Raw genomic sequence first — 24,327 nt, forward strand, 5'->3', positions numbered from 1 at the left:
AAGAGAAAGGATAAATCCGTGAAAGGTCAAGAGATGGAGAGAAAGAAGGATAGCAGCACATGACATACTACTTATTACATACAAAAAATAAGAATGTTGTGCCTAGGCCAATACTTACTGTGGATCATGAACCAAGGGTTACAATCTATCCAGTTCTATTCACTCAATCAAAAACAAACACATGCATATACATATACATACATACATACACACACATACATAAAAGTGAGAGAGGTTTCCGAGATAGGTGGGATAGAATAATAAATGTATGTTCAATAAAAGACGAGTCCAAAGCTTTGCCAGTTGCTCCCAATACATTTCGGGACTGAGGTCAAGGAGCTAAAGGGGCGCTGAGACTTGCATCTCTCTGTCCCCACCTCTTCGTGCCCGCCAGAGGGGAGAAGTGAAAGCTTGGCCTCCTGGAATATTGTTCATCTTTAAGAACCTAAGGAGCACTTGGTCCTTGACTACAACAGTAGATTAAATGGTGTTTCTATAGCATTTTTACAGTTTAAGAGCATATTGAGTCCTCAAAATATTTTTGTGAAACACCTATTCCCATTTTAAAGGTAAGAAAGTTCAGGGTTAGCAAAGCCACTCACTCAGGGCATAGCACTGACATGTGCCAGGGTGAGTGGTTACTAAGAACTCTAGTTCAAGTCTTCCTGGGAGCGTTCACAAAGCCCCAAAGGAATAGGAATATTCAAAACTATTGCATACAATGAGTTAGAAGCCCCTGGAAGAAGTATAACTTCTAAATATATATGTAACTGCCACAATTGAAGTGAATCAGTAGTTGTCTTCCAACTTTTACTGGGGAAAGAGGGGGGTTTGTGGGGTATAATTTATGTAGTCCAACATAGGTATGTTTCTTTTTTTAGTTGAATGGCAACCTCAGGGCTTTTCTAGATGACTTGGAGTTGCAGAAACTGAAAGATTTACTTGGGCAAATTCCTTACACCAGGCACTAAAGATCCTCTTCTTTCCATCCAGTCTCTGGAAACACATGTAGCATACGATGCCATTTTCATTTTATAACTGGAGAAACTGAGTTCAAACATTCTTGGCCCGAGACTACATGGCATGTTCTTCCCAAACCAAGAGCTGAATCTGGGCTCCCCTGTTTTCAGAATGCTGCCATAATCCTTGCATACTGCATTCCATCTTTTATAGAGGGGATGTCTGACTCATTTGCTCATTCTACAAATCGGCATCGTTTCACCACCACTTGGGCTCCACTGGTGTTCCCTCGCCCGGGAGAGTACAGGAACGATCCCAGCTCTCAGACAGCATCTGGAGCAGCTCTGAGGACAGGAGCTCACGGGGAGGAAGGTGGCACAGTAGTGGAGTTAACTTCACCCCAGGCTCCCAGCATGGTCCCCACATGCAAACCTCNCAAACATTCTTGGCCCGAGACTACATGGCATGTTCTTCCCAAACCAAGAGCTGAATCTGGGCTCCCCTGTTTTCAGAATGCTGCCATAATCCTTGCATACTGCATTCCATCTTTTATAGAGGGGATGTCTGACTCATTTGCTCATTCTACAAATCGGCATCGTTTCACCACCACTTGGGCTCCACTGGTGTTCCCTCGCCCGGGAGAGTATAGGAAGGATCCCAGCTCTCAGACAGCATCTGGAGCAGCTCTGAGGACAGGAGCTCATGGGGAGGAAGGTGGCACAGTAGCGGAGTTAACTTCACCCCAGGCTCCCAGCATGGTCCCCACATGCAAATCTCACACAGCATATTTTTATCACTACATTATTTGAACAGACTGGTAATAATAATGTGTAATCCACCACTGCTAACTCGTTTTGACTTATTAAACACTTGGAGAAAAAAAAAACTGTTTTGCCATAAGGGGGAGCTTTTGAGTTCTATAAAGAGGGGGAAAAAGAAGAACAAAAATATATTACATCTATGTCCAAGTTCAAAACAGACCTACAAAGCAGCGAATTGGTCAGGTCCTTACCTGTGACTTGAACAATGTCAGAGGACCTGAATTTCTTAAACTAATTAAAAAAAAACAGGCACATTTAGTATTTTTCTCTCGTTTTTTCAATATAGAACTAAAATAATTTCTAACCAACAGAATATTTTTAAGGGTATTCAGGAGACCTGGTTGTGCTGCGTCCACAGCTTCCGAAAGGCAAATGCCTCTCCTCCGGCTTCTTCTGATGATTCCGTGAGGACAACACTTGGACCAGCTGAAGCCAGTAACACCGGGGCTTAGGGAAGAGGGAGGACTTTCACCATTGCATAACTTTAAGAGAATTCAGAGAGCAAGAAGGAGAAAGGGAGGGAAGGATAGGGGAGGCAGGAGAGAAGGGAAATGAGGAGAAGAGGGGGATAGAAAGGGGGTGAAGGGGGAGAGAGAGGAGAGTGAACGGGGAAAAAAGAGACAGCAATTAAAAAAAATCTGAGAATCAAGTTTCAAGATTCTTTATGTGCTATAGAGAAGGATGAGGTTTACCAGCAAAGTGCAAAGGAGATCCTCAGAGAAGAGATAGATTTTTTTCTCCCGCCAGGAGGGGAGAAAATAATAATAAGGGGCAGCGGGTGAAGGAGTGGGGGGGGGGGAGCAAGCAAAACAAAACAAAAACAGGAATGTTGTGTTTTGAGCAGGAATGAGAAGAGCTGGGAGGACCGTAAGGGGGTGTATACAGAATTTCATTAAATTGTTACTTTAAGATTGTCTTCCTAAAAAAAGAAGAAGAAGAAAGAAAGGAAAAGAAAGAAAAAAAAAAGAACGAGAAGGAGGGGGTGGAGAAGCGAGAGCAAGGGAAGGAGGCAAGCGGCAAAGTGGAGGCAGGCTGGGTAGCTCGGCCTCTCCAAACTGATTGATTAGTCATGATCCCCGCAGTTTTAACAGGGACTCATTCAATTGGGAAGGTGGAGCGCTCGGGAGCAGATTAGCATACGCTTGTTTACTCATCTTCTGAGGGATTTTTCCCCCCTCTTTCCTTTCATTTTGTGAAGAAGGAGGGAGGGGAGGGGGGATTGGGGGGGAGAAGGGGGCTGTGGCTTGTGTTATAAAGGACGCAAAAAATAAATAAATTAGAGCATCTTTTGGGGGGAGGGAATTCAGCGGAGCAGTATCTTAGAGGAGCTTTTTTTTTGGTAGAGCGAGAAATCATATAAAATAAAATGAAATAAAACAAGGAGGAAGGCAACCAGCTGTTGGGGGGGAATAAGGCAGATAAAGGAGCAGGGAGAGCAATTAATTGCCAACCAGGAGGAGTTGGGCTGTATTTTTCAAAGGTGGGGGGAGTGGAGCACACACCTTGAGGAGGAAAGCGAGAAAGAAAAGAAAAAAGCAAGTGGAAGGGGGGGCTCGCCCAAGAAGGGTGAAGAAGCGAAGAAAGTCGAGGCGCCGAGGCTCCCAAAGCTGGCAGCTCCGGGCGGCGGTGCAGGGGCGAAGGGGGGGCGGGGGGGACCGTCGGACATGCGGCTCTGGAGTTGGGTGCTGCGCCTGGGGCTGCTGAGCGCCGCGCTGGGCTGCGGGCTGGCCGAGCGCCCCCGCCGGGCCCGGAGAGACCCGCGGGCCGGCCGCCCCCCGCGCCCCGCCGCCGGACCGNCGCGGCCGCCGCGCCTCGCCGCCGCCGCCGCCGGGCGGTGCCTGGGAAGCCGTGCGCGTCCCCCGGCGGCGGCAGCAGCGGGAGGCGCGGGGCGCCGCGGAGGAGCCGAGCCCGCCGAGCCGGGCGCTCTATTTCAGCGGGCGAGGCGAGCAGCTGCGCCTCCGGGCCGACATCGAGCTGCCCCGGGACGCGTTCACGCTGCAAGTGTGGCTACGAGCGGAGGGGGGCCAGAGGTCTCCGGCGGTGATCACAGGTAGGCGAGGGCGCCCTGGCGGGCGCTGCACCGGTCTCGGGGCCCCAGGGGCGCGGGGGTGCCGGGGCGCGGGTGGCCGGCTGGTCCGGGGCTGGCGGGTGTGTCTGTGCTGGAGCCGCCCCGCCAGAGGCGCGGAGCACCCGAAGCACCTGGAGGTAGCTTCCAGTCTCGCTTTGCCCCATCTGCGGAATGGGCGTTCTCAGAAGGCACTGCCACCTAACCTCACAACCTGCTTCCCCGCGAGAGGATCTCAGGGAACGCTCTTGGCGGTCCCGAGACCTTCAATCAGTGAGGGCTGCTCTCGGAAAGCCTCAGGCACTTAAACCGTGTTCGGGATGGTCGGAAGTACAGTCTCTGTTTGGCGTGGAGGGCAGGGTGACTCGATTGGGATGCATGTGAAAATAAGCTGGGGGACCATTTGATTTCTTGGACCTTTTAATAGAGGTGATCCCCCGTCTCTTGACCCGGTAATCCTGAAAGCCTGCAAGGACGAGGCTGTTTTCATCTCCTGGACTTAGAAGTCCTTGAAGTGCCCCAAAGTTGCTCTGTGCTTGACGTCTGCCTCCGGGACTCACCCCTGTCCTCCCAGCCAAACACACACTCACATACTGTCGTCGCTGTCCTCGCTTTTAAAGCCTGTTGCCTGTCACCCGAGGCTGGGGCAAGACCTCCCTTTACGCACACCCCGCCAGTCTTCCCTGACTCGGCTGCGAAAAGGGGCACTTTTCTCATCTGGGACTTTTACAGCCTGTAATGAATTTGAGTTCTCCCTCCTCACCCTCCCTCTCTGTCCCTTTCCCCGTTCCCCAGCAAAGCTCATAGTGAAACCGGACACTTTGCGAGGGTTGCAAACCTTAGAAATGCTCCAACATCCATTTTCCCTCTTCTAAATGAATCTGTGGCAATGCCTTTAATAAAACTGGGGGACGGAGGGGGTGGCGCTGGAGGAGAGCAGGAAAAGTTTTGCCTCTTCTGGCTAGGAGATTCCCTTCCTGCACAAACAATCTTGCCATGTCCTAGGGCGTCTTAAAGTGCGCGTAGGGATACCCCCTTCGCTGCAGCCAGGACCCTAGAGAGGCGTTTTGCGATCCCCCTGCCTGACACACGCTGTCTCAGAAGGGAAAGCTGTGAGCGCTTCGGCAGGTCTTCCCCTGTCTGTCTTGGCTGTCTCCGATGTAGCTGCTGACTCTGTCCTATATAACACGAAGTCCATTTTGGAGGGGGGGGGCGCCCAAATCCAGCTGCCACGCCAAGAAATGTGCCCCCAAAGCTTCCACTCTTCTGCTACCAAACCAAAAGCAAGAAAGTGACTTTCCCCCACATCTGACGTCATCACATGCTATTTTCTTCCCTCCTTTTTCCCCCGAGGAAGAAGAGGGAAAGTGAGCTCATTCACTTCTGGCCCCCAAGCCTCGTCACCCAGAACACAGTAGAATAGGGTAGAGAGGAGAGATGTTACTCGTGATGATGATGGTAATTCAGGGCTGTGGTATGTTTACTTCTCTCTCGGAACATAGGAAAAGCACAGAGCCTGCTGCTTGGGGATGATTTTTTTTTTCTTAAATGAGCAGATCTGTTTTTTCCTAGTGTTTACCTGTGGTAACCAGTGATTTGGAAGGCTTCCCTTCTGGGAGAGGCGAGCTCAGGGTTATATAGGTATCATCAATGAAAAGGTAGTAAATTCATTTTTAAAAATATATACGCATGTATATAACACCTGGGACTCCGCGGGAGCTTGCTGTAGAAATGTCTGTAATTCAGACGAGGAGCCCCTCTTCACACGCCCTCTCTTGAGCACTCCTTCACTCTCTCACACAAAGATTGTGCAGTAAAATACTTTAATTGGATGGGGGACGTTAGGTTATTATTGCTTGTATAAAATGCCTGGTCCATTTTATGTGTGGAAATAACATTCCTCTCAAAAAGAAAAAAAAAAAGGCGCTGCTGTAGTGCAGCACCAGAAAGCCAGGCGCTTTCCTCCGGGGATGCTGGTGGATTTTTTCCCCTCCCCTAGTTGAGTTCGAGCCAGATTCGGCGGTGTGTAAACACCTGGCCCCGCGCCAGAAAAGACTCATTCTGCATATCCTCCACACGGTAGAGATTGTTGCACTAAAAAGAACCTGCTTCTCCTTGAATTAAAAAGCAAACAAACAGCGGTTCTTTGCAGAAGCACTTTTTCAGCTTCTCCCTTGGTGTAAGTTTGGGCTGGGAGAGGCAGGGCCCAGGTGGGCTGTGGGGAAGCCAGTGCCAAGCCATGTCCTCCCGCTGCCTGCGACCTCGGGTGCCCGGGCTGCTGCCTGACCTCTGCTGGCTCTCTTGGGCTGGGCGTCACCACTTTCGTAGGAATCCCTGGTCCCCGATCTTGAGAGAGCGAGGCATCTCTCAGCAGGGACCGCGCTGCTATTTCAGGCAGAGGGTTGCTGTCAGGCCAGGCTGCCTTACATCACTCTTTGCTGCAGGATTCGACTGGGTTTCGCAAAGGTCTAATTTTACGGTGCTGTTAACCGGGTCTGTCGTCTGCCAGAGGCAGGCCTTGCTGCTCCCGGTAGGCGGGCTGTGCTCCCAGATCCTCCCAGGATGCTATTTCTGCCCAGTTCAAACTTCACTGACACCAGTTCAGACAGGCTCTTGGAGAGGCAGAGGGAAGGAGTGAAGGAGCAGTTTGCTTCTGAAGCTCAGAAAACATGCCTTTTATTTTTCCAAAAGGGAAGGAGAAATATATATATGTATGTACACACATATATGTATACAGATATATATTAATAAGTATAAAAGGAAAGGCATGTGCAGGCAAAAAACAAAGGTAAAGTTAGAAAGTGCCTGTGTGCAGGATTCTCCGAATGACCCACCCACAATGGGTGGTCTTTAGGATGGAAGAATTTTTTAAGGTTACTGGGATAAGGGTGCTGGGAGGTGACGCAGGCCAACTAGGGAGACAGGAACAGGGGAAGTTTGTGTGCTGGATGACACAGGTCCTCAATAGCAGGACCTAGAATTTAATCCCAAGTGTGTTGACTTTCCAGGCCTTATTCCGCACACCCCAGAGGGGATGTGTCCAGCCAACACTGTCACCTCTCTGCCCTCACAGACCCACCACCCAGACACAGGCTTCAGGCTTCATACAGGGCAACTTAGGCTTTCTTTTAAGGCAGGGGGTGGGGGGCTTTCTGCCACATCCCTTTGTTGTTGTGCTCTACCAGGCAGGATCCAGACCCCTGGCCCTCATTCCCAAGCACCGCCCCTGCCCACCCAGTGCCCTCTAGTTTGAAAGAGAAAGAGAAAGAAAACAATGGATTCAATTTGCTTCATCGAGCAGAGGCCCTGAGCAGCAGTTAATCTTGTTAAAGTTTCTCCTGACCTGTTAGGTACGTGAAATGTGGACCCCACAAGGGCTGCCCTCCTTCCACCTCCATCCCTTGGGGATCCAGAATCCCCGCTCAGAAGGAGAAGGGGATTTACCTGATCCTCATCCAGCCCCTCCTCTTGCCACGCTTTCTTCTTTTGTTCTCAGCGTTGGACTGTTGAGTTTGCTAGCTGCTCATAAGTTTTTTTCTTTGCTCCCTCCTTCTACAGCTCCCACTTCTTCCTGCCCACCCAACCCCTCCCCAGAAAGAATACTTGCGTTTTCCCAACTTGAGGATTGCTGTAATGGCAAAGCTAGGTTTCAAGAAGTCTGTACACTAACACAGTTCTCCCTCAACATTTCTAGTCACGGGCTCTGGAATATTGCAATGGGTAGAAGCCAGTTTCAGTAGCCAGGTTACCTAAATGGGAATCTACCTCTGCCCCTAGCTGGCTGGGTGACCTTGGGCAAACTAGTTCACTCCTCTGGGCTTCAGCTTCCTCATCTACAAAGTTAGCATAGTATAAGCACCTATCCATGAAATGAGAGCTCATAGGTGAAAAGTGCCTAGAACAGGATTTGGTGTATAGTACATACTCAATAAACTTCACTTTTATTATTGGATATGATTTTTGAAAACTCTCACTCTTGACAGAGGACATTTAAAGGCAGGAAGGAAAGTAACTATTCCTGGCTGCCTGCAAGGTGCCAGGCACTGTGCCAAGTGCTTGCTTTGTGCCTGCATGTGTCATCCTCACAGCCACCTGGGAGGCAGGCGCCATTGCCCCTATTTTACCGATGAGGAAACAGAGGCGCAGAGAGTTAAAGTGACTTAGCCCAAAGCGCCACAGGTCATCGGGTGGGCAGAGCAGAGATGTGAACTTGAGTACCAGGTGCCTGTTTCCTCTTCACCTCTTTGGACAGAGAAAAGATGACTTCTGCAGAGTATCCTCGTTCCTTCCTGCCTCTCTGTGTGCTGACCATCAGCCACAGATTAAAAAGGATGAAAAATAAGTATGAATCTCATGTGGAGCCCTGGGTTTGACCTAGCAGATCTGTGTTTCTTTTCATGCCAAATTATCAGACAGACCAGGCTTGGACTTTCTGTTGTCAATCACTTGCTGCGTGAGCTGAATCAAATGTCTTCATCTCTATATTCCTTGGTTTGCTCATCTGTGAAATGGACATAACAAGATCAACATACTGCAATAAAATAACTATGCAGAAAGTACCTGGCATGGTTCCAGCTCATTAGGGACTCAGTCAACAGTGGCTGCATCCAGTAAGTAATCACATTCCCTTTTCCAGTTTGCTAGTCTGGTCTTCAGAAAGTGGGGACCTGTCTGTGCTTTAGCAGAGCTTTGCCCCTCAAGGTGCTGGGGAGCCCATCCAGAATAGACAGGGTATCTAGAGGAAGAGTTAGACCCCCCTCCAGTCTGTTCCTTGCACTTTGATTTCCTCTTCTATGACCTACTTGGATGACCCTGTGGTGGTAAGAGCCAGAGGAGGTCCAGAATCACTGGACCTGTACGTAGGAAAAACAGTTAGCCTCGAGGGAGAGCAGTGCACCCCCTGGAACAGAAGCCAGACGGTGGTCACAGTGGAGTCCAGGTCACACACCTATTGTCACGTGCCCCCTGCTCCTTTCCCAAATGTCCTCCAACTTCCACATTGCTCCCAAGCAGCCATTGACATGGACAGGTGGGGTCATGGAGGCTGCATCAGCCTTGCCTATCCACCCAGATGAAGGCAGGTTTGAGACTAGAGGCGTGGGGCTCAGGAGCAAGTGTGGGTCCTGGGAGGCCAGCCTGGTGTGGACTGGGTCAGACAGCTCATTGTGCAACAGGGAAACTGAGGACCAGAGTCATAGAGGAGCTAAGCATTAAGCTATGTTTACAAACCACTCTCTCTGAACCAGGGAGATCACTTGGTTCAGTAGTTTCTACCCCTGGCAGCAATGGGATCGCCAGCTTCTAAAACATCCTGATGCCCAGGCTGCATCCCAGGGTTTCTGATGTTGTGGGTGTGGGGCTGGCCTGGGCACTGATGGTTTTCGATGTCTTCTCAGGTAATGTGGAAGGACCATCAGTGGGGAGAATCACTGATCCGGTGTGGTGTCTCCCTCCTCTACAGCTGGGAAAATTGAGGCCCAAAGCGGGAAGTGTTATGTCCCTGCCCAGGAAGCCGGTTACTGGCTGAAGCTTTAGAGAAATTTAGCTGCCCTGATTCTGAGTTGCTGAACCCCGGCTGGGAAAGACCCTTCTTTCATTGTTAATTCCCGTGCTGACACCAAACCTCTCAGTGCCCTGGCCCTGACGTTCCATCCTTCCAGGGCTATTCCTGCGCGTGAAGCCATACCCTCTCCTGGCATTGCTTTAACGTATGAACGTTCCTATGGGGTGGGGGGGTGGGGTAACACATTGAGTTCTTTGCATCTGATTTTAAATGCATCTCTCCAAGTGCCTGGGAAGGGAACCTGTCAGAGCAGGAACAAGGGGTATTAAAAAGGGATGTCCTGGCTCAGTGGACTGAGTTCCAGCCTACAAACCAAAGGGTCACTGGTTCGATTCCCAGTCAGGGCCTATGCCTGGGTTGCAGGCCGGGTCTCCACTTGCAGATGTGCAAGAAGCAATCCCATATCCATGTTTTTCTCCCTCTCTCTGCCCCTTCCCCTCTCGTTAAAAATAAATACATAAAATCTTCCAAAAAATAAAAGAGAAGGTCAGCTCTGAGGCATCCCCACTTTGCCCTGCGTAGTCCTGCAGGGAGAGGTGTGCTCCTGTTATTTCAAGCCCCCCCCCTGTGATCACTATGAAACCAGGACTAGCTGCAGGTGCCTCATATGAAGAAGAGAGATCCCCAGGTGCCCCAGGTGGGAGGACTTGCTCTGCAGGCAGCTTGTACCTTGTCAGTCTGTGGCCAAGGACTCAGAAAACCTGCAGATGTCATTCCTCTTCTCACCTGCCACCACACCTTCCCTTTCCTTTCTGTTCCTTAATGCTCCCTCATCTTTCTTGATACACCAAGGGCTTTGCATCATGCCTCGATGCACTTATTGGCAGTGCCGAGAACTGACCTGTTGTTCTTGGCCCCTTGGCTCCTTCGAAGATCTGAAACTGGGACTCACAAGCTCTGAGTTCCAGTCCTGGCTTGGTCTCCTCTGAGCTCTGTGTCTTGGAACTTCTGACTCAACCACTGGGGCCTCAGGGGAGAGGGATTCAGGTGTGGTTATATTCAACCTCTCTCCTTCACGGGTTGTCACAGGAACCAGGTGAGACAATGGTGGCAGAAGCTGTTGGCCAAGGTCAGGACCCAGTCCACCTTGTCCACAATAGTAGGAGGAGCCAGAAGGTGAGAGATGTGAGGGACACACCCAATGAAGGTCATTTCTGGGGAGGTGCCTTTATTTCATCACTCACTCGGCAAATAATAAACGGTCATGGAGTTGGCAAATCTTTTGATACTGATGGCCTCACTGGAGTCCTTTGCTGCTGGGACTTCTTCACAGGTCTGCCAAATCCTGCTACCACTTACTTGCTTTGTGACCTTGAGAAAATAACTGCCCCTCTCTGGGCCTCACTGTTCTCAGGGCGCACAAGGAGGAGTAGGGGTATAATAGGGGCTCTCACATCGTACCCACAGTTTTAGTGAGCCCCTGAGAAGAGGTGGAAGAGGACATCTCTGTCTCCCCCACCTTCCTGTCTCCTTACTCTGCTTAAACTGTGGAAGTCTGCAAGATTCCATTTACAGGAATGTGCAGGTCCCTGAGTTACAGAATCTGAGTGGACGTGCGCTGACATTGGGAATTATTGTGTCTTGTGGTAGGAGTGATAATGGTAGTGCTGTGTATTTGTGACAGTTCTAATCTGGTGCAAACTCGATCACTAACTCACATGATGTTGAGGAAGTGAAGGGAACCAGGTTGGCTCAAGCGATTGTGGTGACAGAAATGTACTAGCTTCAGAAGCTCCTGGGGTGGCCCATTCTATGCCAGTACAGTGTAAAAAAAAGTCCTAATCTGTTAGAAATGCATGCTACATTATTGATTTGTGAAATGATGTTATGTATGTTTTGTTTGTTTCAAGTTTTCCAGAAAACAGAAATGTAGGGGGCGGGGGTGCAGCTGAAAGAAGATTGGCAGCCTGATACCATCTTTGCAACCAGGGGACAGGCATCTCGGGCTTCCACACATTTTTGTCTGTCCATCTGTGTGTGATTGAAAAGCTCCCTAATTAAAAGTTTCCACAGGAGGAGTGGAAGGCTTAGGTCTCTGTGTGTGTCAGTGGGCTGATAGGTTTCTAAGTACAGAGGCAGCCACTTGGAGAGGGTTCCGGATGCTACCAATGTTACACAGAGATGAATGAAAAGAACATAGCCTAGGCTTCGGAGTTTAGGAGATTTACCATCCTGAGGAAGCTCAAGGGAAAGGAGAAGAGGGCTGGAAGCCTTAGGGAGGGCAAGTAGAAGGGCCAAGTAGAGAGAGCCTAACTGGGCTTTTGAGTGAGGACACTCATTGCTGTGTGGAATTGTCCCACACATTGTGAAACACATAGCATTCTTGGTTCTGTGCGTAAGAGCCCCCTAGGACCTGCTAGTCATTGTGACAATACAAAACATATTGTGGTGATACGCACATACACACCTACACACACACACACTCACATTTCCACATACCTCTATTTTTCATGACTAGCTCCTGATTTCTTTCCATCTCCAGTAGCCTGGAGAGTCTCCTAGAACTTTCTAGAGCCCTGGTGGAATAGCCTGTAATTGACTGATCTCGGGGAGAGCTGACACCATCAGGAAGCAGGGAAAAGGAGTGTGTGTTTCCCGAGGAAGTATTTTGTACTGGTTGATCCTGGGACGCGAGAGTCAGCCTGATCCTGCCTGGGTCAGGGTGCCTGAATGTGATTTCCCGGCTCTCCCACCTGCTAGTTGCATGACCTTGAGCAAGTTACTTAATGTCTTCAAGCTTCGCTTTTCCCATCCGTAAAATGCAGATAGTACTGGCTCCTACTTCCTAGGGTTGTTTTGAAGATTAACTGGGCCTCCATGTGGAAAAATGCTTAGTAATGGAATCTAGACTATGGGTAAGCACCCAGTAAACGTTAACTCACACTGGTATAGTGTGTGCCCAGGCCTTGCCACACGTCATTTCAGATGCTCTCAGTAACTCTCTTGAATTAGACAGGCTTCTCTCCTTTGACAGAGGCCGGAGTTGCCTTTCCGTCCCTTGCCACTCGGGAAAGATTTATGGCGATGATCTTCACGTAAAACAAAACTTAAAAGACAAACAGAATAAACTCTTTATTGTTACGTATTACAGAAGCAGTGAGTGCTTCTTGTAGAGAATCTAAGAAATATAGATAAAAACAAGAGACAAAGTGAAATGTATTCATCCCTTCCCAGGCATTTGGCAAGTATTTATTGAGTGACTGCTGCATGCCAGGTGTAGTTTGGGGCCTGAGGACAAAGCAAGGAACAGAAGAGGAAATGCCCCTGCGTTTGGGAGTCTATATTGAGGTGGAGAGTGGGAGGGGAAAGGTGAAGACTGAGTATAAGTGAATATAAAATATATATCCCATAATATTAGGTGAATGTTTATGAAAAAGAATCGAGGAGGGATTCTAGGGGTCCCTGTGGGGGCGGTGCATGAGGAGTGAGATTTAAACGGGTTGTCAGGGGGGGCAGCACTGAGCAGTGGCGTTGGGGGTGAGCCCCAAGAGCAGCCCAAGGCCATCCAGGGAAGGCCTCCGTGCAAGGGAAAAGGAAGAGCAGAGCACTAGGAGCTAGGAGATGGCAGTTTCAGACCATTCAGTCCTTAGCTTGTTGTGTGACTTTGGACAATTCACTTATGTCTTGGGCTGATTTTCCTCATCTGAACAGAATGGGTAGGGATGGGTCTATCTTTGTCCTAGAGAACCTTCTGGCAGAGCTCTCCCAGGATTTGATCATTCCAGTCAGTGCTGTCCAAATACAAAATTGCAAAGTTGGCATTAGTTCCCAGTGTTCTTCCTTTTTGGTGTATTTTCCACCACTAGGTGGTGCCTGTGCCTGTCTCCCTGAGGGGCTGAGGGCCCACACACTGGGCTCCCTCTTTCCTAGCAACACTCATTCACAGAAAAGGACATGGTGTTCCTTCTTGCTAAGGTATCAGTGACTGGTAACAACTTAAAACGTTACTCTACCAGGCACATATATACTTTAATGTCTCCCCCAGAACACTTTGACTCCGAAAGCAAAGTACCAATGCGTAGAATTTCAGTCAAAGACTGACTGAAGACATTATTTAGGTAATATTGGTACTTACCAATGGCTGGAAGCCATCTCATCAATATTGTTGCTAATAATAGCTGTCATAAATATCTAAAAAACTCATTAAGTGACTTTTCCAGTGATCACTTACTTGGCTAATGGTTAGAATACTCACATTTCATAATTTCTTACTAAACAAAGGCCATTGCAGAGAAGTTTTCACATCAGAATGGGGCACTCGCCTTTTAGTCTTGCTAAGCATCTTAATCAGATCATTTCATGAATTACAATAGTAAAACTCTGGAATCTGTAGCCATCTGTTAACCTATTTTCCTTCTGGGAATCCCCAGTACTGTCATCCAAGAAGTACCTCTTGTTCCGTCTTCCCCCTTCTGTTCTCTCTCTCTTCCTCCCCCTTATAACCACCGCTAATGCGGTGTTTATAATTTAACTTGACCACTTAAATTTTTCTTCAAACAAAAGAAAGAAAATTTGTCTTTCAGTATTATTTACCCCAAACTCAGAGTCCATAGAACCTGAAAGAGTAGGAAGCAGACATGACCCTGTTTCAATTTTAGAGAGCATAAGAATGTCTCAGGTTCAAGTCCACTTTTAAGAAACAAAAAGTCTAGTAGGTGGGGGAGTCACTGCTAGCTAGGACCTAAGTACGTGAATGGGGGGAGCATGTTACTAAATGCAGAACCCTAGTTCAGCCATTTTTACCTTCAGAGAGTTCATGGTCTAACCTGTGCCTGTCACCTTAGCCATCAAGAAGATATTTCTGTATCTGTCCCATATCCATCTCTTTTTTAAATTCCTATTGCTGTCTAAACAGGAAATGTGGCAGAATATGACAAAATGTGTTTGTATGGAAGGGGTTACTTCCCCCGATGGGATTGAACATCTTTCAACTACAAAAGCTGACAAGAACATGGAGGAAGGTAGAATAACAAGCCAATCAGGTACAAGGAGGCCTTGCTTTAAGCGATGCAAAGTGTAAGACAGAAAGCATAAGGAATAAATACACATACACCTTGTATTCTGATTTGTGATGTAACATGCACGTAAGTCTGAAGAACCAAGGTGTGTGAGAGTGAGAAGCACTCATCTAAGCCATTTTTTCATAGATGAGGAACTAAGGGTTAGTGACGGAAGTGGGTTGCCCGGATCAGAGACCAAGCCTCTGCTCTCTGAGTATTAGGCCAGAGCAAGGTCTGCCTGTCTCCTGACTTTGCACCCTTTCCCGTGGAGTAGTTGCCATCTCTCTGCTGATGAGCATCATCTATGTCCAGACTCTCATGGACTCCAGACCGTTGACCCCGCTATCCACCGGAAATGTGGACATGCACTTCAAACACAACATGTCCAAAGCTCAGTCACCTTTTCTCCAACATGCTCTATGTCCTCCTCTGGTAGATATGCACTCCACCATATTCAGTCCGGCATCAGTTCCTGTCGGTATTGCCTTCCTGACAATTTTATAATCTTCTTTCCTCTTTCTAGCTTAGTCCCTCTTCATATCTGGCTTTGACTCTTTCCCTAGGATTATGGGGCCTCTTTTGAGCTTCAGCCCCTGTACCCCTTCAGCCTACCCTTCAATATGTGATAGTCATATGTTTCTAGAATGCAAATTTCAATGGTCCTTCGATAGCAATGGAATTGTTTACAGTACCCTGAATAACTTAGGCTTTCTTTATGCCATTTTTAAAATTTGATGCGTCTTCCATATCCTCATGCAGTGTTTTGCAGACCACCTAAGCCTCTACAGGATCCTGCTCAAGGTCCCCCTCTTCTGGGAAGCCCTGCCTGACTCCTCTCCAAGTACAACCTCCCTTATCTAGCTGTACCCACTGTATAATCTGCACACATATGTCAAAAGACTTGGAATTCTTTCTATCTCATTTCATTGTGTGCTATTTGAGGTCATCTCATCTTCTCCACTGCCTAGCACAGTGCCTGGCTTATAAAGGCATTATATGTAATTTTGCTCAATGAATGCATGACTGCAAAAGAGAACCAACTAAATATCTAACGATGCTGGAGGAAAGAGCTCAGGAGCCTCAGGCATGTTGCATTACGTAACCAAAGCACATGACCTACCCCATGGGTCACACTCAAAAACATTACACAGTGGTTAATTCCATTTCCCCTTGAGCAAAGGAGTCAGAAGGGGAAAAAAAATCTGGTCTTCCAAAACAGAAGGGGGAGGAGGCAGTGTATTTAAATGCCTCCTCTATTCACAGTTCGGCCTTTCTAACCCAAGCTGCGTTTTAGCCTTGGTCTCCCCTTCCCAGCCCCTTCACTGTTTGCAAAGCACTTGTTTTCTGTGTGCGCTGCAGCACATGATCCTGAGCCTCACTCTCCTCTCAGATTCCCCACTAGCCCCCTTATCGGGTTCTCACTGGACCTCGAGCGTCCTGGGGTCGTATCTGTTGCCTGAGTTTTCATCCGTTTTCCTTATTCTTGATAGGGGGGCCTTTCCGTCTGCTCCCCTTCATCTTGTGAGTCCTTGGGGTGACCTCAGGATCTGGAGTCTTCTATCCACTGTTTATGTACCCTTGCGGGGAGAGTACACATTCCCAGCCATAATAACAGTAATGAAAGCAGCTAGCTTATAATGAGCACTTACTATGTGCTGGCTCTGTGCTGAGTGCTACACTTTAAACCCTCTGAATTAGATTTAGAAAGTTACAGGATTCACTGAATGCCCCAAGGCGAAAGGGTGGCAGAACCAGGGTTCAAATCCAGGACATTATTATTTTCTCTATCCCCAGAGCCTAACATGGCTCGGCATGACGCAGTTATCCAGTAAATGCTCCATGAGAGGATGAACATTGAATGAATGAATGAATGAATGAATGGTGGTGTCCCCAGTCACTAATGCAAACATTCAGAGATTGTAGAATTAAAAGGGAAGGGATTGAGGGAGAGAAGAAGGAAGGGATGGGGAGATGGAGGAATATTTTGAATGAACATTAAAAGAGATCGACTAACAAATATCTGATATGCAAAATTAACTTAATTTGCAGGTGACTTTTGAGCAAAAAGACCATTTACATCCGTGAGAGCATTACCCATTTTTAAGCAGTCTCCTGGGAGATGCACAGACACTTCAAAGATACCCTGCCAAATGTTTCTGGGTTTCTCTTTTGGGGAGCAGAGCCTGGAGTGTGTTCTCCCAAATACTCTTGTATGCCCAGTGGAGATGCATTTTCACCCTTTGGGGAGGTTCGGGGTACATTCTGGGCCAAATGTGAGAGGCATGTCGTCACTGTGCTGCCTGAACTGTGGGGTTCGGAGAAGCAGATGACTGGAGTAACAAGGCTGACTTGTGATGTGCTCTTGCTGGAGCTGATCAGGCTTCCGTAGAGCCAGGATGTAGGTCTCAGGATGACTTATTTTCAGACCAGCCCCACTGGGCTGATTAGCTGTGATCTGCTAAAAACAAACAAATGCGATATTTTGTTCAGCCCCCACCCCCAGGTCCTAAAACTGGAATGCTTTATGAGATCTGCTGTTATGAATGGAGAAACTGAGGTCCAGGCAAGTTAGCTTGTTAAAAACTAAGTTAAGTTGAGTAAACTTGAGCAACAAACGAGCAGCAAAATTGAAACTGTAATTTAGGTTTCTTGACTCTCACATCAGTGTTCTTTCCACCAGATCCCTTTGTGTTTCGTTACAATGTGGGATGACAGTTACATCAGTGGGTTCACATTGGTGAGCTTATTAGACTACATCATAGAACTGTTGAGTTGCTTTTCTTAAGCACTTCTCATGGGCCAAACCTCTGTCCTAGGCTTTCTGTAAGGTTCAGTAGAAAATGACAGTACATTAGGAGAGATTAATCCCTTTTTTCTTCCTTCCTTCCTCCCTTCTCTTCCTTTCATTCATCCACCCATCCCTCCTTCCTTCCAATCATCCATCCATCCATCGGTCCATCCATGCGCTTACCCATTTGTTTAATTAGATAGTTATTGAGAAGTCTTTGTGTATTATATGTGGAACTAGGATGTGTGGGTTTAAAGGAAGAACAGGGCACAGTTCCATCCCTCGAGGAGCTCCCAGGCCTAGTGGCGGAAGCAGACTGGTAAACAGATATATGACATCATGGTAACGGCTATAACTAAGCAATTAATAGAGTGCTGGGCAAACACAGGGGCAGAAACACCGTGTTGTTGAAGACATGCTTTTATTATGGGGTTAGGAAGTGCTCTGAGATTTCAGAGCCGCTTCCACCCGGCAGCGTTGGGGACGGACTTACGAAACAGGTGGCATGGGTATGTATGGGGAGTGTGTACCTTGCCTTGCATGTGGATATGTCATGCACATCATTTAAAACATAGAGCCATACATGAAGTTAGAAGGACACACACTTTTCAGTTCGTGTTTCAGCAGAGGACATTGACTCAGAGCAGCTTTTAGGAGTATGACGCTAGAAATTATCAGACAACTAATCCATCGCCATTCAAATCAAGTCCAACAGCCCTTTTTATCCCTTCTCATTTATCACTCTGCCGTGACTAGCTGTGAGTCTGTCTGTCTCTCCCCACTATTCTCCAAGCCCCTCAGGAGCAGAGAATATTTCTTTCTTTTCTTTTTTTTTTTAGACTTTGCTACCCTAGGAAGTATTCCTTTAGGGTTTTTTTTTGTTTTTTTTTTAAATTTTATTTAGTTATCTTTAGAGAGGAAGGGAAGGAGAGAAGGAGAGAAATATCAGTGTAAGGTTGCCTCTCGTGAGTCCCCTGCTGGGAACTGGCCCGCAACCCAGGCATGTGCCCTGACTGGGAATCGAACCGTGATCGTGTGGTTCGCAGGCCCGCGCTCAATCCACTGAGCTATACTAGTGAGAACACTGAGCTACACTAGCGAGAACATTTCTTTCTTTATCTCTGCTTTATTGCTACTGTTAGCACATTACCAGCCCTGCTGGCTGGTGCTCAGTCAACTTTGTTCAACAAATTGGAGATGGCTCTAAATAAGGGAGAAGACAGGGTGACTGAAAGTGGGTGCTCTGAAGGAAAGGTGCTTTGAGAAAAAATATCATGGGCCTTGGGAAGGGCCAAGTGGTGAAGGAGAACATGTTATACACAGCATTAACCGTTAGACATGGGCCTGGTCGCTCTGAGCCAAGCAGATACCTTGTGCATTCTTACCACATTGTCCCATTACTCTGCACCTCCTGTCTTTCTGCTGAGCCAGTGTACCACTCTGTTGGTTGTAAGCCCTTCTCCCCATGGTTTTCTCTCAGCTTCTCTAACCGCGTCCCTGGAGAGCTGCTGAAGAGCCAGGCGTAACTGTGTGGGATGCACCCGTGATCCTCCTGCAACCTTCGGCTGGGCCATGGAGACCTCCCAGAGGAAATGAGAGCAGCGTGCTGGCAGGAATCATGTCTGCTGTGCTCTGTGCACCTTCCCAGGCCCTGGCATATTGCAGGGGTTTAACAAAAGCGTGTGGGTGGATTTCTGGATGAATAAGTGATGTAAATTGATGGTGCATCTCATCCTGTCTCCTCAGTTCATGCATGGAGAATCTGATGCCCAGAGGAGGCAAGGAAATCATCCCAAGTTTCCTCCCAAATTAGGAACAGAAAAAAACCAGAGCCCAGTTGTCCTGTTTTTTCTACCCAGCCATATTGTCCTGGGATCTGGGCTCAGCTCTCTTGAATTTGTTCACAAAGATTTCAGATCATTGGACGTTGTAGTTGGATAGGACCCAAACTGGGTCCTTTTAAGACTGGGAAGTCTGGAGTCCAGAGATGGGGAGAGGTTTGTCCAGGGTCTCAGTGAGGTAGTGACAACGCTAAGCCTTCCTCTACATGTCCCCTTGTAGCCAAAAATAGATAGTATGTGCCTGGTACCTTTACAGATGCAACAGTGAGCTGACAGAGCAGGTTCCTGCCCTCACGGACTCTATGTTCTTGTGGGGATAGGAAGACAAATGAAGATGGGAGAATGAGAGCGAGAAAGAGAGAGAGAGAGAATAAGAATGAATATAAACCATGACATAAGGTAAGTTCAGGATGTTCTGGATGTTGAAGGAGCAGGTGCACAAGCCACTGGGAGATGGGTGTATCTGGAGCTGAAGTCAGCCCAGGTCATGGAATCTAGATTTTAATCTAGGAGAACTGGCAAGTTATCCAAAATTTTCAAACAAGGAAGTTACTGTGTCGGGTGTAGGTTTTCCCAAGATCACCCTGACCTCTCTGTGGAGAATGTAAGATGTGAGGATGAGTAGAACCTTACTTAATCATGCTGTTATCAAGGTTTGGATTGATTCTGATGGTACTGTTTTTGTTATGACTTAGTATTTTGTTTAATATTGTTTCCCTCCATTTCCTTACTGATACCATTACCAACTGAATTACCTGACTTGCACTAACATTTTAGATCAGCAGGGGAGTAGTGGGCGTCTTGCTCTTTGGCCCAGGAGGACTTGAAGAGATTTCTGAACCTGAAGACATTTACTGTAAAAATTTGAAGCTGTGCTCATTTTTCTGGGGAGAGGGTCCAACGTTTTCAGCAGTTGCTTAAAGGGGTTTGTGGCCCCCAAAGGCTGGCTTAAATACTGAAAAGCATGGGGCATAAAAGGTCATTTCCTGAAGCCCATTCCCAGCTCTACAGTCTGAACAGGGCAGGACATCTGTGGAAATGCGAATGTTGATGTTGCAGTTACATCAAACTGAGGAATTGCACTTCCCTTCATCTGTACCCTTGTTGGAGTAAATAGAATTGGGGACATTTTTCTCTCTGAGGACAAGTTAGTTTATTCCTTAGAAATATCATCTACAACTTTGTTTATTCAGACTCTGGTCTCTGAGTTTCTCTAAGTTTTAAAATAGGCAAGTTCACTTCAAATGTGGCCTGAGGTGGTCTTGACTGTAATTATTCACTGCGGGCTTTACCCATGAATCTATGAATCCAAATGTCTATCCAGTTTCCTTCCATCCAACCACCCACCCACCTACTCCCCCTCCCTCCCCGCTTTCTCCCTCCCTTTCTCCATCCCATCCCTCCATCCATCTATCCCTTCATCCATCCTTTCATCCCCCCACCCTTCCATCACTCCATACTCCCATTCATCTACCCTTCCATCCATGTAATCTTCCATTTACCAGGCTCTGTTCTAGGGCGGGGAGCAAGAATTAGAAGACTCCGATGTTTGTTCTTGCATCACTGCGTGTCCTTGAAAAAAATCCCCTGAGAACCCTCCCCCAGATCATTTGCTTTTACTAGAGTGCTAGTGTGGAAACTCCACTTCAGGAATTGAAAACTCCTTTGAAAAAAACTGAAGTGATCTGCCTGCACAGTTATATAGTTCCGAGTATTTACAGCAGGCTCTGAGTCTGGGTCTAGACTACAGGAGGCTGCTTTACCACACTAACATTTTAGTTCGACAGCACCTTCGCCCCTTAGGTCAGCAGGTGGTAGGAGACCCATAGAGAAAGTGAAACAGAGGCAGGGCTCTCAGAGAAAGGCCAGACTTCATAAAGGGAGCCGAGAAGGGAGCTCCCAGTCACTTGGCTCCTGAGACTGTCTGTCCATAACCCCCAAAGCCCTTGTACAGTGATTCTAAGCCTTCATAATCCATGTGTGCCCCTGGATGCATGATGTAGCAGGAAGCCCTCATGGCATGGGGTTGTTTCAGTTTCCGAAGCATTTTCGACATGTACCTATCATATTCCCACTCGCCTTGTAAAACAAGCATTTTCATTTAATACAGTGAGGTCTTTGTATTCTCAACAACAAACACATGGTCTAAGGCTCGCGGACACAACCTGCCTTTTTCTCCAACACCCTCCCCCTCGCCGCAGTCTGTCCGCCCTTACAAAGCCCAGTGTCAGCAGAAGTATCTGTTTACAAACAAGAGCTCCAAGGGAACAGTACCAGGAGCTCAAACAAACCTCCAAGACATGCCCCCCAACCCTGTCCTCAGGGTCTTTGTGGACAGTGTGTCTCACTGGCAGCAGCTTTTGTGGAAGGCTTCCTGTCTTTCCGTCTTCCTGTCTGTCTTCGTGTCTGACTTCCTCTGTCTTACTCCACGTATTCGTTAAAACCATGAGGAGCCAGGTGCTGGCTTGGGCCTTGTGGGTATCTGGAACACGGGGCCGAGACAGAGGTTGCTTGCGAACTGCAGGGCAGACCTGAACACAGCCAGCCCGCAATGTCATTGGAAGCAGATGCTGATTGAAGGGTTGCTAATTGGGTGGACATGGTAGTCACCTGGTGATCATGCAGCTCTGGAGCATTTTTCTAGAATTATCCGCAATTAAAGGGATTCTTTCACCACCATCTTGAACTTGTGTTGACTATAGTTCCCTATTTATTACCTATACATGGTGATAATTATAGTGAACACATTTAGCATGTAATATATACCAGGCACTATTCTGAGTACATTTCATGCATTCACTTTTTCATCCTTCCAGTGACCTCCTGAAATAGGTCGTATTATAATCCCAGTTTTCCAGATGACAGAACTGAGGTACGAGGAGGTTAAATGAGTTGCCCAAGGTCGCACGGCAAGTCAGTGGTCGATTCAGTCCCCAGAGTCCATGTTCTAACCGCTCCACAACACTCTTGAGACCAGGTCAGATTCCTCAGCTTCACATTCAACTTCCTCCCCAAACATTGTTCCCTGCCGTAACTTTCCTAGTTTCTCACAGCAGGGTTTCTCAATCTCGGCCCTGTCAGTATTTAGGAACAGACGACTTTTCGTTGTAGGGGTTTGTCCTATGCACCATAGGATGTTTAGTGACATCCTTGGCCTCTACCCGCTAGAGGCAGGTAGCAGCAGCCCTACCTGCTAGCAGCCCTCCTCCCTAGTATCTGGTGACTGACATGTGTGCAGAAACATTACCAAATGTGCCCTGGTTGAGCACATCGACTTCCATGGACTCTTCTGCTTAAATACGATTGCCTGGTGTTATACCATAACATAGATTCCCACCTCAGTGCTTTCTCACATTTAGTTTCCCCTTTGACCTTGCAACGTGCTTAATCTTCTCCTCATCAGTCTTCTCTAAAAGACTTCCAGAGTCTTTTAGCTCCTCAGCATCTTTTACAGCCAGAGAGGAAACACTAGCCTGCTTGGGTTACTGATCTACTTGCTTTTATGCTTTTTTGTTTTAAAAAATGGTCACCAATTACAACCTTTCCATTGAAAAGCCCCTAAGGACTCCACAGGTGCCTTGAGTTAAAAGCTCAGTTCGTTGCATGTATTCCACAATTGTTTACTGGAGTCTACCTTTCTGGTCCCAAGCTAAGCACTCAGAGGTCAAAGAAGTCACAATGAACTATGAGGTCGAAGAAGATACAATACCTGCACCTCAAGAGTGTATGTGCTAGACTGTCAGAGCTGGAAAGGAGTGTAGAGATCCACTCTCCGCCAGCTCCCAGCTGAGTAGATAGGGAGACCAAGCCCTAGAAGATAGATGGTATTTGATCTAGGTTAACTGAAGACCAAGCTCAGGGCCAACCTAGATCATCCTCTACCTGTGGAACAAAAAATTCTGAAGTCCCAGTGAGCATTTAAATACCATGTTTCACCTGGAGCCTTTAAAGTGCTCCTTGGAGTCGAGTCACAATTCAGAATTTTCTAGGAGGTAGTAAAATAATAGAAAATGAATATCTGAGAAGTCTGTCAGCCCTCTCTCTTCAAAATTTTGTTTACATTCCTCACTGTTTTGTTATAAGCCTTAAGGTGGAACGACAGCAGATTGCCGGTGATCACTGGGCAGGGAGCCCTAAGACGTGAGTCCCAGTTCCTTCAGCTCTGTGACCCTATCAGTTAGCACGTCATGAAATCCCTAGCGAATGATCTCCAACCCCATGGATTCTCTTCCTGAAAAACCACCAAAGGGTCCTTATTGTCTGTGGAATAAACTTCAGATATCAGCCCTTGGCAATCTAGCCTCAGGTGCCCTTGCTGTTTCGTTTCCCTTGATTACTCTGTGTACCCTCAGTTCCAGCGACAGCAGGCATCACAGCTCTTGGCCTTGGCACATGCTTCATTTTCTGCTATAAGGTCTTCGCCCTGCGTTTCCCCACCAGATTCCTGTTCCTCTTGCAAAGCTCGGTTATAGAGTCACTCATTTAGGAAAACTTCCCTGAGCTTTCCGGTGCAAGTCAAGTAGCTCTGCTTATACCTGTGCTAGCACTTACTCTATCGTGCTTTATTTACTTATAATTAAACCAACCCCTCGGCCTGATGTGGTCACTTTCCCTGGCTGGGCAGCATAATGGAGATGTTAAGAACATTAATTCTTGACTCTGATTTGCTTGTGTTAGAATCCCACCTCTGACTCTGGCCAGTGAGTTACTCAGGCTCAGGCACTTTATTTGGGCTTCTCTGAGTTTCAGTTTTCTCCGTAAAATGGGGATAATAATAATACTTCCTGCTTGGATTATTTGGAAAGTTATTGGAGCTAATCCCTGCAAAGAGCTTAGCACAGTGCCTGGTACGCAGTGAACGCGCGGCAGGCATCAGCTCTCATCGCTGTCCTGCATTGGAGAGTAATTCCGGATGGCACCAGCCCTGCAAAGCAGGGATCTGCCTGTCTGGCCACATCCCTTTCTTATCGCCCTTTGTCATCTCTCTCCCTGAAAGGCTCACCCTGGCTGTGTGGGCCAGGATGAGGTGATGGCAGGCTCACACGAGAGAGGAGCTTTTGTTTCCAGAGCTCAGCCCACACTGTCTGGGGTGTGTTGTTACATACCTTGCTGTGGGTCTGCATCAGTTGTGAAATTTCCTTCACTTGGCTTGCCCATGTGGGAACCTTCCCCATCCCTCTGAGTGCCCTGCGTCGGCTACAGGTGCTCACTGCCCCTGCTGAGACTACTGTATGGATGAGGATCTGAGGTCCAGGGATGAACCCAAAGGTGGCTCATCCACTAGCCACA

At 47.7% G+C, this 24,327-nt stretch overlaps 1 protein-coding gene and 1 non-coding gene across 2 annotated transcripts in view; both read left to right on the forward strand.

The window, feature by feature from the left end:
* Positions 1 to 3,092: 3,092 nt before the first annotated feature.
* The window catches only part of PAPPA (pappalysin 1), a 224,054-nt gene continuing 202,819 nt past the window's right edge, over positions 3,093 to 24,327 (forward strand). The window contains 2 exon segments of the mRNA XM_037059146.1: positions 3,093 to 3,576; positions 3,578 to 3,831. Of these exon segments, the coding sequence (XP_036915041.1) occupies positions 3,446 to 3,576; positions 3,578 to 3,831 (385 nt within the window). The 5' untranslated portion in view covers positions 3,093 to 3,445.
* On the forward strand, positions 11,044 to 11,175 carry LOC118996003 (small nucleolar RNA SNORA66). Its single transcript, XR_005068406.1, has one exon. It is a non-coding gene; the product is annotated as a small nucleolar RNA SNORA66 (small nucleolar RNA).

The sequence above is a fragment of the Sturnira hondurensis genome, unplaced genomic scaffold (genome assembly GCF_014824575.4).
Source record: "Sturnira hondurensis isolate 20B ecotype Veracruz unplaced genomic scaffold, ASM1482457v3 Scaffold0010448, whole genome shotgun sequence".
Lineage (NCBI taxonomy): Eukaryota > Metazoa > Chordata > Mammalia > Chiroptera > Phyllostomidae > Sturnira > Sturnira hondurensis.